This window comes from Phyllopteryx taeniolatus, chromosome 14 (assembly GCF_024500385.1).
Source record: "Phyllopteryx taeniolatus isolate TA_2022b chromosome 14, UOR_Ptae_1.2, whole genome shotgun sequence".
Classification (NCBI taxonomy): Eukaryota; Metazoa; Chordata; class Actinopteri; order Syngnathiformes; family Syngnathidae; genus Phyllopteryx; species Phyllopteryx taeniolatus.
Genome location: NC_084515.1, coordinates 23,487,107 through 23,501,436, shown reverse-complemented (window position 1 = coordinate 23,501,436; position 14,330 = coordinate 23,487,107). Strand labels below are relative to the sequence as shown.

Below are 14,330 nucleotides of genomic sequence, written 5' to 3'. Positions count from 1 at the left end.
ATAGAATATGTGTGTGTTGCTCTCTAGGAATGCAAAACATCTGAAATGCTTTCTGGATTTTGTTTATTTCCATTTTTTTTCCTGCTCACTAATTTAAAAAATGCTGCTGCCAGATTGACACTGTGAGGCGTAGAAAGAAGATTTAGAGGAGTAAGTGGAGAACCGTGAAAGCGGCAGAATGAACGGGGGAGCAAAAAGAAATTGGAGACGGAGATGAAGAGAAATGAAGTGAGACAGTGGGAGTCGGAGGGTGGGGGTAACGGTAATAGAGCGAGAGGGTGTGTTTGTGTGGGTGTTTAGATTAGGTGAATAAAGTATTTGTCACACATTTGTGTGGGAAAAGATAGTAAATGTGTGAGTGGGAGAGGATGTGTGGGGGTAAAGCTGTCTAATACTCCTAAAGTGGCGCCTGTATATTTACTGTTTCACTCCAGATATTTCTTATTTCGACTTGGCCTGGTCCTACAGTATTTCTCAACCGTAATTCCCTGTTTTCCTCCTCTTCCTCCACTCCTCCTCCTCTCTTCTACCTGCAGGCACTTCGATAATTCAGGTGACAGCGACAGATGCTGATGACCCGACGTATGGGAACAGTGCCAGACTCGTGTACACACTGGTGCAGGGCCAGCAGTACTTCTCTGTCGATCCCCAGACTGGTGAGCGTGTTTCTATATATGAGCGGGAGTGTGAGCGGTTCCATCTGCTACTCACGCCTGACAACACTTGCAAAGCCAAAATACAGTATGTGGAACACTGAAAAGATACTCAACCCCAAGTTGGTCCTGATGCTGTGTCATCAGTAGTTTACACGGACTAAGTTTACATGCACAAATTAATCGAGTTGCACAAAGTGTGGTCTTTTTTTTTTTTTTTTTTTTAATCTATTTTACCATTCTCTGTGCAGTCCTAGTTTGCATGCATAGGGTTTCATTTGATTGGCCAAACTACAAGCAATGTGAACTACTTTAAAATTAGTGCTCCTGCCCGGAGCATAAAAAGCAACGTACCCAGCTGCAGCTGACGGCAAACTGCATGTAAACAAACACCACTAGGCAGTATTAAGTGGGACAAACCGGCTTCAGAAAGGTGCTGACCCCTGAACTGTGGTCTCTGTCATTGGCTGAGTTGAGCAGGCAGAAAAGCATCTTACGCACCCTACTTTGCCTGTGTTGAATTAAAATCTTGAGTGCCGGGTTAGATCCTGTATATTTCCAAAGTTATGATAGTAGTTGCACTTTGAATGGTATACAAAAATTAAATGGTTCATTATTGAGTAATACATTAGAAAGAATGTAACTTTCAGTAAAATATTCATATTAAAGGGCATTAAGAACATGTAACAACATTAATTATTTAATGTTAAAATGAGAAGTCCTCGGGAACTACCCTGAGAATGCCGATCTTATCTGATCTCGGAAGCTAAGCAGGATCGGTCCTGGCTTAAAGTTAAACCAAAAGTGACAACCTCATTTATTGGGGGAGAAATATGAAGCATGAATAAATCTAAAACTTGAGCTTGATGTAATGGAAATTACAAACTTGTATATTATGTTTCTGTTACTACTTATTGACAATAACATATTTTCTTGCGTTGTATTCATTGTTTTTTTCCCCTCAAAATCCTAAATCTAATTCAATTGCCAATTCACCCCATTGCACTTAATGCACCTCATTGCCAGTGACTAATGGAAGGAATAAAACTTCTTAATGAACTGTCAAATTTAACTCCTGAATTTCAAACTAAAATGAGACAAAAGGAAAATGTTGCTTGGCCAGTTGAAATCCAAATCCTTCTGTGGATGAATCAATCTCTTTACCTCTTGTGGTTGATCTTCACACGTTTTTTTTTCTTTTCCTAATAAAATACAAATGTATTGTTTCTGTATTTTCTATTCAACAGTGAAGAGAAAAAAAAATAATGGGTGTTAAAATGCATCCATCTGATGCATGGATACTGTCATCATGTCGCAGTTCAAAATGGAAGTTTGATAGTAGTACCACCACTTTTTTTTTTTAACCTATCCTGTTCAGCTGCATGGCCTTGCAGAATTGTGGATCTGTATGCATTTTGTGCTGGAACAGTTTTGCTGTGCAGCAGGGGACTTTGAAATACTCCCTCTGCTTATTTTAAAAGTTTTAAATTACTCTGATGTTTATTGAAAACAGAAAAGGGCTTTAGGGGACAGACGGAGCGACGGAGTGGAAAAGGAGAATAGGGGTGTGAACCACAGCAGAACAATAGTGAGACAGTCGAGAGACAGTATTTAACCACAAGTAACATTATAAAAGTCAAGTCGTGTTATTATTTGTGGATGGGGGGGACACACCCAGTGAGATCATGCAATAACTAACCAAGAGAACAAGATGAGAGAGGACAGAAAAGGACAAGACAGGATGTGGGAAATGAGCAAGGCAGTGCTACTGACGAGTGGTGCGGTGGGATTCTTTTTTTTTTTAGTGTCTAAACACCTGTAAGAACCTGTGAGTTGATATGTGGTCCCAGCACAAGCAATTAAAGTGAACTCCGATTGCAATGACATGTTTGGTATATATGATCTCTTTCAATTTGAGTAACATAACAAAGATACAACATACGATAATCATTTCCAGATTTTTATATTTTTACAAAATGTAATTTCAACGTAGGCCACCATTGTTTTTTTTTCGTCACAGTGCATTCTGGGTAGTGATGTGCCCGACGCCCGGAGTCTTTAGCGGTAGCCACAGTAGCAGCCCCTGGCAGCGATGAACGCTGTTCAAACATTTCAGTTCGAGTCAGAGTGTGATCAGGGAAATGAGGAGAGTGAGGAAGAAACAAGAAATGAGGATGAAGATGACAAGTGTGAAGAAACTCGAGTTGGTCATTTTCAGTGGTGTATTTGCAGCTACTGCTTGCCAATGCCTACTGAGAAAGAAAGTATCTGTTGTAAAGAGCTCCGTTTCATTCCTGCCGCTGCCCATGGTGCTATGTTTTGCCCGATGTTGTAAATGTATTCAGTAATAACTGAGTAAAGTTATATGCGTACCTATTTTACTATTTTTCACTGCTAACTCAGTGTCCGGTGGCGATGGTTTGTTTACAACAGCTGCTCCTGCTAAAGTGGGCTGATCAAGCGCCTCCTGTCTTTCGCGTCTTTTTGCTCGGCATTCGCTCGTCACACTCGGCCGTTTAGGCTCCTTGTAAGGAAAGATAGTCGGCACTGCATTGGATTTATGCCGTCGTTTATACCCAGACACTCTCATGAGCTGGGGGCGATCAAAGGCTTCGAACAACCGCGGATCTTTTCGGCAGTGCAACTCTTCCGATGCATCCTCCCACCGTTTCCTCAACTTGATCTTTTTGGGAAAGCTATGAATGCTTACCTCTTTTTTTGCATTCCGTGGAAATTGCATCACAAAGCGGCGCAGTATGGCATTTGTAACTCTTTTCACTGACGATAAAAGTTGTTCGCAAGTGGCTAGCTTAGCTACGCAGAGAGCAACCCTTCTACATCATCATTCCCAGAATTCTTTGCGCACGCTAAACATGGCAGCGACAGTGTATCAAATTATGGTCTAAACAAACTCGTTTTTTTTTTTTAACTTATAGGAATAAATTATAAATATATACCACTGTATTTCAGTAGTAGAGGTCAGTAGTTGGAAAATTAAATGTATTTGGAGTTCACTTTAAGACCTATAGCGTGTCTATGGAACTTAATAGTGAATGAACACCATATTGCATGCGTTAGTCAACTGGTGTACGGCGTTGCCGAGCCGGCACATTGAGGAAGGGTGGAGGAGGGGCCAAGCCAGCGACCCCGTCTGGCGGGGGTCCCAACCAGGGGGATGCCACCGACCCCCCCCAGGACCCAGGCAGGACCTCAGCCCAACTGAAGCGCCTTGACCAGTCCCAAAGGAAGGGGCACGGGCACTGGACCACCTCCCACCAGGACCACCACCTCACCCAGTGGCCCCCACCACCCCCGGAGAGCATGGGGCCCCAGCCACCAACAAGATGCCAGCCGCCACCCAAAAATGGTCATATCCTGACAAAAAAATGGGCCAAGAGAGGGTAGAGGAAGGCAGGGGCCTGGCGCCACAGAGAAAAGGGGGGAAGCCCCTCACCACCCTACAGCTAATCCCCACCCCCTCTAAACCGACCATAGCCCATAGTGAAGAGGGCCTAGAAGGCGGGTCCGTCCAAGGCAGAAGGCGCTGACACCCTACCATAAGCCCCAGGTTAGCCCGGGACCCCATGCAGCCAGAAGGAGAGAGGGGCGACGATCACGGCGGGGCGCCCCGGGGAGAGGTTAGGGTTAGGGTTAGTTACCATGTTAGCCGCAGAGGTTTGGGAGGGGGGGGTGGGGTGGTGGGCAGGTCTGCTAGGCACAGCCACCATCACACCATCACTGCTCTCCGGGAGGTCACTCCAGTGGTCCCTCCCCCCCCGAGATTGGGAGAAAGTCATGCCCCCACAGACACCTGAACAGCAAAGACAAGACAAGAGATGAAGATCCCCACTCCATGCATGTCCTTTCACCATGCAAATCGGTCTAAAATGTGAGAAAGAATAAAAGGGAAAATTCAAAGAAATGAATTCAAATAAATAAATAAGTAAAATAGGGGATAAAACACAAGTACATCAATGAATAAGAAAAAAATAAAGATTGACAAATAGAATAATAATAAAAGAACAACCTCGAAAACAAAGAATACAGAAGTCAAAAGTTTACTTTTACACGAACAAAATAGTCATCTTATTGTCAGATGGCACCCTCCCCAGGCAAAGGAATCAAGAGTCTAGATTTAGCATGTTGAGGAAGGGTGACCAGCTATCTACGTATATATGTAAGAGATTTTTTCGTTCTGCTGATATTTTTTCCAACGCAATATATTCTATTATTAATTTGGACATCTGGATTATGCCACATTGGGGAGAGCATACTGAGTGCCAATTGAGATCATGTAGATTCTGAACTTTGCCACCAAGCCGTTAAGGTGGATGCGATTATTGGGTTCTTGAAGCATTTATGGCGTTTAAGACTTGTGGAAATAAATGGAAGTTTTGGGAGTTCGATGTTGTTGCAGTCTATTTGTTCCAATTCTAGCCAAGCATCACACTCCTCGTTGTGGTGCAACCATTTAATGAGGTATTGTAATTGGTTAGCTAAATAATAGTGTTTAAAATTGGGAGCATTTAGGCCTCCCTCCTGTTTACTTTTCTGAAGACTGGATTCTATTTTTCTTATTTTTTTTAAATAAAAATGTATTACAGCAGAATCTAATGTTTGAAACCATTTAAATGTGTGCTTTAACGGAGTCATTGAGAATAAATAATTTATTTGAGGTAAGGTTTTCGTTTTTATTGTGGCTATTCTTCCCCGTAGTGATATAGGCAAGTTATTGCAGCATATTAAGTCTGCTGAGATTTTTTTTCTAGAAGTGGTGTGTAATTTAGATTTGTTAGCTCTGTGAGTTTTGGCAAAATATTAATACCTAAATACTTAATGGGTAACCTGTGATTTGATCTGCAGGAGTCCATGTGTTTGCTGTTATTGGGAGTATTGCTGATTTTGTCCAGTTGATAGAGTAATCTGATATTTGTGGAAACATTTTAATGAGATTGAAGACTGCCTGATGAGAATACTTGGGTTCCTGTAAATAAAGAATAATATCATCAGCATACAGATAGATTTTGTGTTCTGTCACTAACGAGCAGATACCTTTTAATATTAGCATTCTGACGTATAATGGCAGCAAGAGGTTCGATGTATATTGCAAATAGGATTGGTGAGAGTGGACATCCTTGTCTAGTTCTTCTTTGTAAAGTAAAACTTTGTGAAGTAATCCTATTTGTGGTGACTGTCGCTTTTGGCGAATTGTGTAATGTTGCTATCACATGTATAATTGAATCTCCAAAGCCAAATTTGCGTAGTACTGCAAACAAGAAAGCCCAGTTAACATTATTGAAAGCGATCTCTGCATCAAGTTACATGATGATTGCATTTAGATGTTTACACTGTGACATGCTTGTGGAACTTCTACCTTTAATGAACCCTGTCTGGTCATAGTGGATTATCGACGGAGTACCTTTTCAAGTCTCGCTGCGAGGGCTTTCGAGATAATCTTGATATCTACATTCGGCAGTGATAAGGGCCGATAATTAGCCGGGAGAGTGGGGTCTTTACCTGACTTAAGTAATAATTTAATTGAAGCTGTGTTCATATGGCTACTTATTTGACCTTTATCGTTTATCTCCTTGATTGTTCTGAAAAATAGAAAATGTACCCCGCCTCTTGCCCGAAGATAGCTGGGATAGGCTCCAGCACGTCCGCGACCCGTGTGAGGATAATCGGTACAAAAAATGGATGGATGGATAGTTCTACTATTTTCTGAACCAAAATGGGTAGTTCTAAAGTATTCACGTGTTGAAAATATTTTTAGCTTGCACATGACATGAATGCATTATTTTTGAATAAGTGATGTAGGAGGTCAATTACACAACTTTTTAACGTTTCACTTCCAGTCCTCTTATAAACAAAAACATTGCATGAAGTTATTTATTTGTCACCCTTTGGTCGGACATTTTGACAGTTGCTTTATGATAAAGTATGGTAAAGGTGCCTAATGTTGTGGTGTAAAAAGAAAATGCACAAAATATGAATTGACAAGTGCACGTATGCAACAGAAAAGCAAGTTTACTCGAGATGGTCCATTGCAAACACAATGTATGGGCAAACAGGTGGATTTAATCATGAGCGAGGTGCGCACACAAAACACACAGACACACAGCTTGCGGAAGTGTGGGTAAACACAACTAAAACAACTTACAAATCCAGGAGAGCATGCAAACAAGCTGTCTGTGGACCGCCCCCAAAAATGCAAAAATCTCTTTCTCATAGCCCTGCTCTTGCCACTTGACTTCTTTAGTCAAATACACATTGGCATAAACACACAAATAGACATATCCCCCATTGTACTTCTCATCATGCTTATCATTTATCCGTCTTACATATGTTTGACCACTTGGCATTAGTGATGCCAGTAAGTAACACGTTCTTCTAATATGACCACTTTTTTGTGTAACGAGTAATCGAACGCGTTACAATTTTGAAGCAAGAATTCAGATTTAAGTTAATTATTCAAGACAATGCACATTACTATTGCGGCAATAATGTTACACAAGGCAAACGAGGGGCTCTTTTGGTTCGCTAAAAGGCTGCCGCACACCAAGCGACGGGGCCGAACCCGAGGCTGCTTAATGCTGACTGCTTTGCTGAAGAACTTCAGAAAACATAAGAATTGCCACTATACTGTTGCTCACAGCAGTGAGCAACGTAAAGGACATACTGTAACTAAACATGACAAAAGATACACTCACGGTACGATGTGGAGGAGCAGCGGCTCTACTCTGACCGAGCTTCTCACCCTATCTCTAAGAGAGAGCCCGGACACCCTGCGGCGGAAACTCGTAGATCGACCGGTAAACATTCCAGTAGGAGTTGGCAGAAATGTAGTCTTGCTTTCAGGGGCGTGTGTCCACACAACCAAAGTCTGCAATAGCTCTCAAGTTCTGACCTCTGGATGAAGTAAATCAAAAAGAAGTGTGTCAGCAAAGGTTTGTGGACTCTTAGAGTTAACAGATTACTGAGAGCTCAAAGGACTTGTGTGCTGTGTGTGTTCTCAATATCCTTCTACCTCATACGAGTCACTCAAGGACGAGTAGAGGGTCACACTGGCAGAGGACACCTTAGTTTTTTAAATTGTATTAAGATCACAGTTTTATGGTTATCCATAAGCATTGAACCGATGAGTGAAATTGTGGATCAGAGGTGAAGGATTTGGATTAATGCTTGACGCATGCTTTATTGATTGAATTACGCGCATACAATTCAAGTCAAAGTGAGGCTGCGGATTTTAGTAAGACACCCTTTATTTTGCCCACATGGGACGCAGACTGACGCCGGTGTGTTGCTTAGTGAATGTCAATCTTTACCAGTTGATTGCTGATTTCTGGCTACCTATGCAGGGCCGAGATCTGCAGTTCCTTTTGATTTTAATTGTTCAGTACAAGGCCATTCCCGCACAAAGTGCAGTAGATGTGACAATGTTTAGTATTCCAAACATGTCTACCCTCTTCTCACTGCTCTGTCTCCCTTTTTCAATCACCCTCTTTCTCAATGGCTCAATCATTGGCAGACATATTCAAAATGTACACACTCAGCCGGCCACACTTTTGAAACATGCTGAGATATGTAGACATTATTTATTCAGAACAGCTAGATTGAATATGACCGAACGTGATCTGTCGTGTCATCCAGACCACAACGTAATGGGGTCATTTACACAGGGAAGGTGATCTATGTGTAATGCATTTCTCTGTGCCATTACCCATAACAATATACAGTATTGTGCTCTCAGACTACTTGTTTTTCATGGTCTGTCATTTGCTTTTTTCCAGGAAGGTTTCTTCACACATCCTATCCTAACTACACTATACGATATTATTGACATTATAAATACAAAATCAGGCAAACAAAAAGTCTAGTAATGCACGTCAGTTGTTTACGTGTGTAAAACACTAATAGGGTAAAAAAAAAGAAAATAATATATACTATTTTTCTCATTTGCGTTGGTACAGTCTTTTTTGTAATTCAATTTAAGTCAATTTGTAGAAATAGAAAAACACCATGGATTACTTAGAAAAGCCAGTCTTTCGCTCAAAATCCTCAGTTTATCTCTCAAAACTAATTGACTATGTCAATGAACATGTCAGTGCCATCAGAATGGCAGGCCCTTGAGTCATTGTATATGTATAACACAGTCAAATTGTGTTAGTCACTTATTCTTCACGGGCATCCTAGAATTGGTATTTGGGAGGGGTTTTGGTGGTTGCCGCAAGATTAAAAAAGCTATCATATTTTGTGCTGTAAATGTGTATGTCCAGTGTTTTCCATTTACTAAGTGTATTTCGAAGGTTGTTACAGAATGTGACTGCAATTACAGTCCAAGATCCTAAAATAACTGTTGAAACATAAAACGATGAGAAAGCACTAAATTACCAGAGGGTTCATATCATTTTGCAATACATATAGGAATGCACATAGATGAGAGGGAGAGGGGCAGTGGAGTTCAATGCATTACGCTGTCCTCTGGCAGTGTAAAGCAGCAGAACTAAGGAAGAGTTCAAGGCAAGTCTGACTCAGCCTTCACTAGAAGCTAGCTCCAAGCTTACCCAAAAAAGGAAAATTGGGGATAAAGAAAGTGGGCCTTCCTTGTACACTGCAAAAAAAAAAAGTCTCTCTAGAAGGAAGCAAAATGTCCTCAAATTTGGTCAAATTATTTTATTTTGAGCAGAAAAAAAAATCTACCTAGCGGTAAGCTTATAAATATAGCACCTTTAAGACAGTAACAAGTCTTAAAATTAGAAAAATGTGCTTAATTAAAAGAATTTACATACCACTTATGAATTTAGTATGCTTCTCACAAGCAAGAAATTTATGACATGTAGGAAATGTTTGCTTCAAATAAGTGGTACATTTTCATTATTAAATATTTGTTTTACTTAGTTTAAGAATTTAAATCTTAGTTGTGAATTTTAAACAGTAAAAAACAAAAAGCCTTGTAGTAGAACACATTTTCTTGAAACAAAACAATTCAACCTTAAATCTAAAACGAAAGAAAGTAAAATCAGTCCGGGATTGGCTGGCGACCAGTTCAGGCAATACCCCGCCTCTCGCCCGAAGATGGCTGGGATAGGCTCCAGCATGCCTGCGACCCTAGTGAGGATGAGCGGTACAGAAAATGGATGGATGGAGGAAATGTTTAGAATATGTTTTTTTTTTTTCAGTTTAACATGAATTGGAATGTAATTGCTTAATTCTGAACACAACCAACAACCACGTTACCTCAGTTGTTTATTTTTTTACTGCCCCTCTCTTAAAATATTGTACTTTTTTCATTTGCATTACAGGAACAGGTACACGCTAGGTTAACCAATAGTGGGGGGAAAAAAGTTTTAACGTGATTTCTCTTTCTTTTTTGTACATAAAATAAACCTGCCATGTGAACAGGGATGTGGAGACTTACAGTATATTCACTATGGCTTCCCTTCACTTCCTTTGTTAATATTTGTATTACTGTTCATTGTGTTAACAGAAATAAGTATATAATACATAGATTACTTTTTTTTTTCTTTTCTTAATTGTATGAATACTTTTGCCGATGGGTGGCCTTTTCGGACTTGAGTACCTGCCTCCAAAAATGTCTGTGCACTTGCCTACTAAAAACAATAACATTCATCCAGAAGAGCAAGTTGAAAATTACACTATATACTACATGGCAAATATTTGACAGTCTTAAAATGAACTATATTTTCATGGTATACAATTATAAGTCATGAAGCTCTGATTCAACAGAGCTATTCACATTTAATTGTTTGTGTGGTGCAAACAGCCGAATTCAAACTTTAAATGGTGTAATTCTTAAATTGAGAAGTTGTGCAAACTTAAAATAAGAAAAAAAAAAAAAAAGTCTCTTCTGTTCTGGATTTTATGATTCTTGCCTGTTACTAGCAATTATATCTTAAATTAGCTATTTCTTATTCAGTAAAAGTTACATATTTTTCTTTCATTTGAGATAAATTTTCTAATGCAAAATTTGCTTATCAAGATTATTTTTCTTTTTAGGCTTAAAATAAGAACATTTTCCCATGAAGAAGTCTTTTTTTTTTTTTTTTTTTACTTTCTTAGAAATCCTTTTTTTTTGGCAATGTAAACTAAAAGCAGAAGGTGTTTCCACAGGACATTAGTCAGATTGCTGAAATCCCGCCCTCATTTTCTAGCTTTTAAAGAGTTTAGTAACACTTGTGGTGTTCTCATGCTGCAAGATATGATCATGCCCAGCTGTTAAGAACTGTTCATAGGCCTAGGTGACACGTTTAATTATGGATTTTACAGTCTTTTGGAGGCAACTTTACAAAATATTGCCCTTTTGGATTATTTTTATGAAAGAGGATAATTCTGATAAGTGATAAATTAGAGGTTCCTGGTGACGGAGGCCAAGGTATTATATTATTATGTGGGGGTCGAATACAAGCATTCGGCTTTAACGGCAGGTCACGTGTAAAGTTTGCAATATAAAGCACCGGTGTCTATGAATATTTGATGCATAAAAACTCTCATTTCCGTCAAATGTAATTGTGCAAATATAATTCTAATTTAATTGGCATTTTATTAAAAGTAACTCAGCAGTAAACTATAAATAATAAAGTTTATGATGAACTTTATTAGTTAAAAAAATGCTGATTAGATGTCAAAACAAGTTACTGCACCAAAATAAATTGCTGAAAATATTACTATGCTGCATAAATAAACAATGAGAACCTTTATGTGCACAATCTAATGAGGTTTAATACGGAAGCTGCATTAAATATTCTGCTCTCATGAGGATAACATTTTGCTTCAGCGGACACTGTCGAGGGATATTAATATAGCAATGTGTTCATTATTGTGATTGTATTTTGAAATCGTGTACAACTGCACTTCGTCCTACTGAGAACTGTTTCAAATATTTGAACTACATGAGGAGGGCAAAATATCAGAAATTGCCCACAGGAAGAAAATGCAGTGAAATTTTACATGACTACAAGCTTAACTACAATAACAAACACATTCCTCTGAGACTTTCAATCAAAACCTTTAATATTCTCCAGGTATTCTGCGCACAGCTGTCCCTGACATGGACAGGGAGACCCAGGACCAGTACCTTGTGGTCCTCCAAGCCAAGGACATGGGAGGCCACTTAGGAGGATTGTCTGGTACCACCACCATCACGGTTACCCTCTCTGACGTCAATGACAACCCTCCACGCTTCACTCAGAGTGAGTAACTTCAGCAATTCAGGCGACCTCCGCAGGGAATGAATAACAGAATCTTGGCTATTTGGAACCATAGATAGAAATGCGGATGTAAGACCTGCCTCTCACCTCGCCCACAATCTGACATGGATGCTTATGACTTCAGACAAGAATTCACCTGGTTAGAGCAATTAATTATTATGTGAGGTGTGACAACAATGTCATGTTTGTGTCGACATTAAAGTTTTTGTTTTACAGTTGTTTGCAAAAAACACACACTCAGCTCAAACAAATTGCTTTGTTTGTTTGTCCGCACCAGCGGCCAGAAAGGTTCTTCAACCTTTTTGACCCGCAGGTCCTGTCAGGAGTTTCACAGCAGCAGCCAGGTAGAGGAGACCTCCTGCAAGGCAGTAAGATGTCTCATCAAACATTCAGTCAGGGATTCCACTCTTCAGTGCAATAATAAATTAGCTATCACCAGCTCCTCTTTTTGGACCAATTTAACAAGCTTCCTGAAAAAGTATTTTATGTATACCGACCGACTGTGCACCTGATTAACTTTGTATTAATGTATGAGGTAAATATGATGTCTATTACTCATTATTTTGAAGCGGAATCATTAAAGTTGGAGTGCAAAACAATTGTAATCATCCAAACATTTGGATTATTCGATGTGACTGACCTAGTTGGAGGAGACTGTTCAACTTCTTTAATACCCAGAAGGACGCTGATATTCTGGTTAGTGAATTCTCTTTAAAGCTCAGCACTGGTATACGCTAATAACTACATTTTTGGCATGAGTTTCTTTAAAGTTGTCTTCTTGATTTGGAATGACCTCCACTCGAAGTTTTATTTCAAAAATTTGAGGGGCATGAAAGCAAACAATAAATTCATTACATCGGGAAATCATTTGAACATTGAACTTCATCGGTTTATTAGCAACCATTTTCTGACTTGAATCTTAATGCAAATCAGGAGAATAAAAGGGGATTGTTTTAAAAGATTAAGTAGCAACATGTTGCCAGCCGCGTTGATGTTTTGCACATCTCAGCTCCTTTTGATTTTACGCTGCAAAATTTCAAAATGATCTGCTGTCAAAACTATTCAAAACGTCTCTTTTTAGACCCATTTAATGAATCAAGCGGCACGGTGACTCTGAGTGCAAATGGTTGTTTGTTCCTATGTGCCCTGCGATTGGCTGGCAACCAGTTCAGGGTGTACCCTGCCTCCTGCCCGATGACAGCTGGGATAGGCTCCAGCACGCCCGCGACCCTAGTGAGGAGAAGCGGCTCAGAAAATGGATGGATGGATGGATTAATGAATCAATCCTATCTATCTATCTATCAATTTTAAGATGAGTGAGAAACACTATGACTAGTTGTATGCTCCTGGCAGCAGAGTAGCAATTTCCCATAATATTTTTTTTAAAGTTATGTTATCCAATCATTTGAATGCAAAAAAAAAAAGAAAGCACAAATGCACAAATGCACACTCAAACTAAGCGAAAGATGCAGAAAGTATTTTATGTACGTGTTGCCGCAGTTACCATGAAAAAGTCATTTAGTGATTTTACTGATTATTTGATTTTAAAAGTAACTCGTTAGATTACTTCATTAGTTACATTCAGCAGATTCTGACAACACGGCCTCAAAATAAAAATGACAACTGCTTTTGCCAATACTTTATTGGTCTTTATTTTATTACAAATAAAATAAAGACAACCTTTTTTGACTCAACATAAATACTTTTTATAGTTTAAAAAAAGTATATATAATGACAGTCAGACTTCACTTACCATCAATGGGCTACTTGTTTTTATGAAAAAATAAAATAAAGGCAGTGTTCCCAGACGAAAGCTGCTCCCATTTTTGTCAACATCAAAGCATTTGCTACCAATCCAAAACATTTGAAAAACGAGCCCAAAAAAAAAGAAAATCTTCCCCTGAAAAGGTTGCTCCTTGTTCCTCATTGTGATCATTGCATTGTATGTAATGTGCAGGCATCCTTGTTATTTTTTTTTCATGCCACCCACAAACACAGAATGCGCTGACACTTTACTCCCACCAACTTTCTGTCGTATCTACCTGTTCATATCTATCGGTGGGACTTTCTCTGTCAGCTTTAATGTAACCGCACAACTTAAAATGTTTCTTCAAATTTGACTTTGTGTTTTTGAAGCAATATAACATATTGTCGACAGCGCGGCGTGTAGAACGAACTTCAATATTTTCCTTTTTAGCTGACGGTCTCAAAATAGTGACAGCTCCAAAACGCGAGCCTCTGCTCATCCTCCATTGCCGACGAACTGCTTGTACACGTGCGTTGTCCTCGTGTTGAAAAACGCGATTTAGCGGATTAGGAGTCCACACCTGTCTTCCAGTGAAAATGTGTGGCGCGTTATGAAGCACAAAATACGTCAACTGTTGAGCAACTGAAGATGTATAGAACGCAAGAATGGGAAAGAATGCCACCTACAAAGCTTGAACAATTA

The 14,330-nt window shown here is 39.5% G+C and overlaps 1 protein-coding gene across 5 annotated transcripts in view; it reads left to right on the top strand.

Annotated features, from left to right (window-relative positions):
• The window catches only part of LOC133489023 (uncharacterized), a 214,509-nt gene that overhangs the window by 133,031 nt on the left and 67,148 nt on the right, over positions 1 to 14,330 (top strand). For all 5 annotated transcript variants that reach the window (XM_061797643.1, XM_061797642.1, XM_061797641.1 and 2 more), the window contains 2 exons: positions 537 to 656; positions 11,696 to 11,863. In XM_061797643.1, coding sequence (XP_061653627.1) covers positions 537 to 656; positions 11,696 to 11,863 — 288 coding nt within the window. The remainder of the gene's footprint in view (positions 1 to 536; positions 657 to 11,695; positions 11,864 to 14,330) is intronic.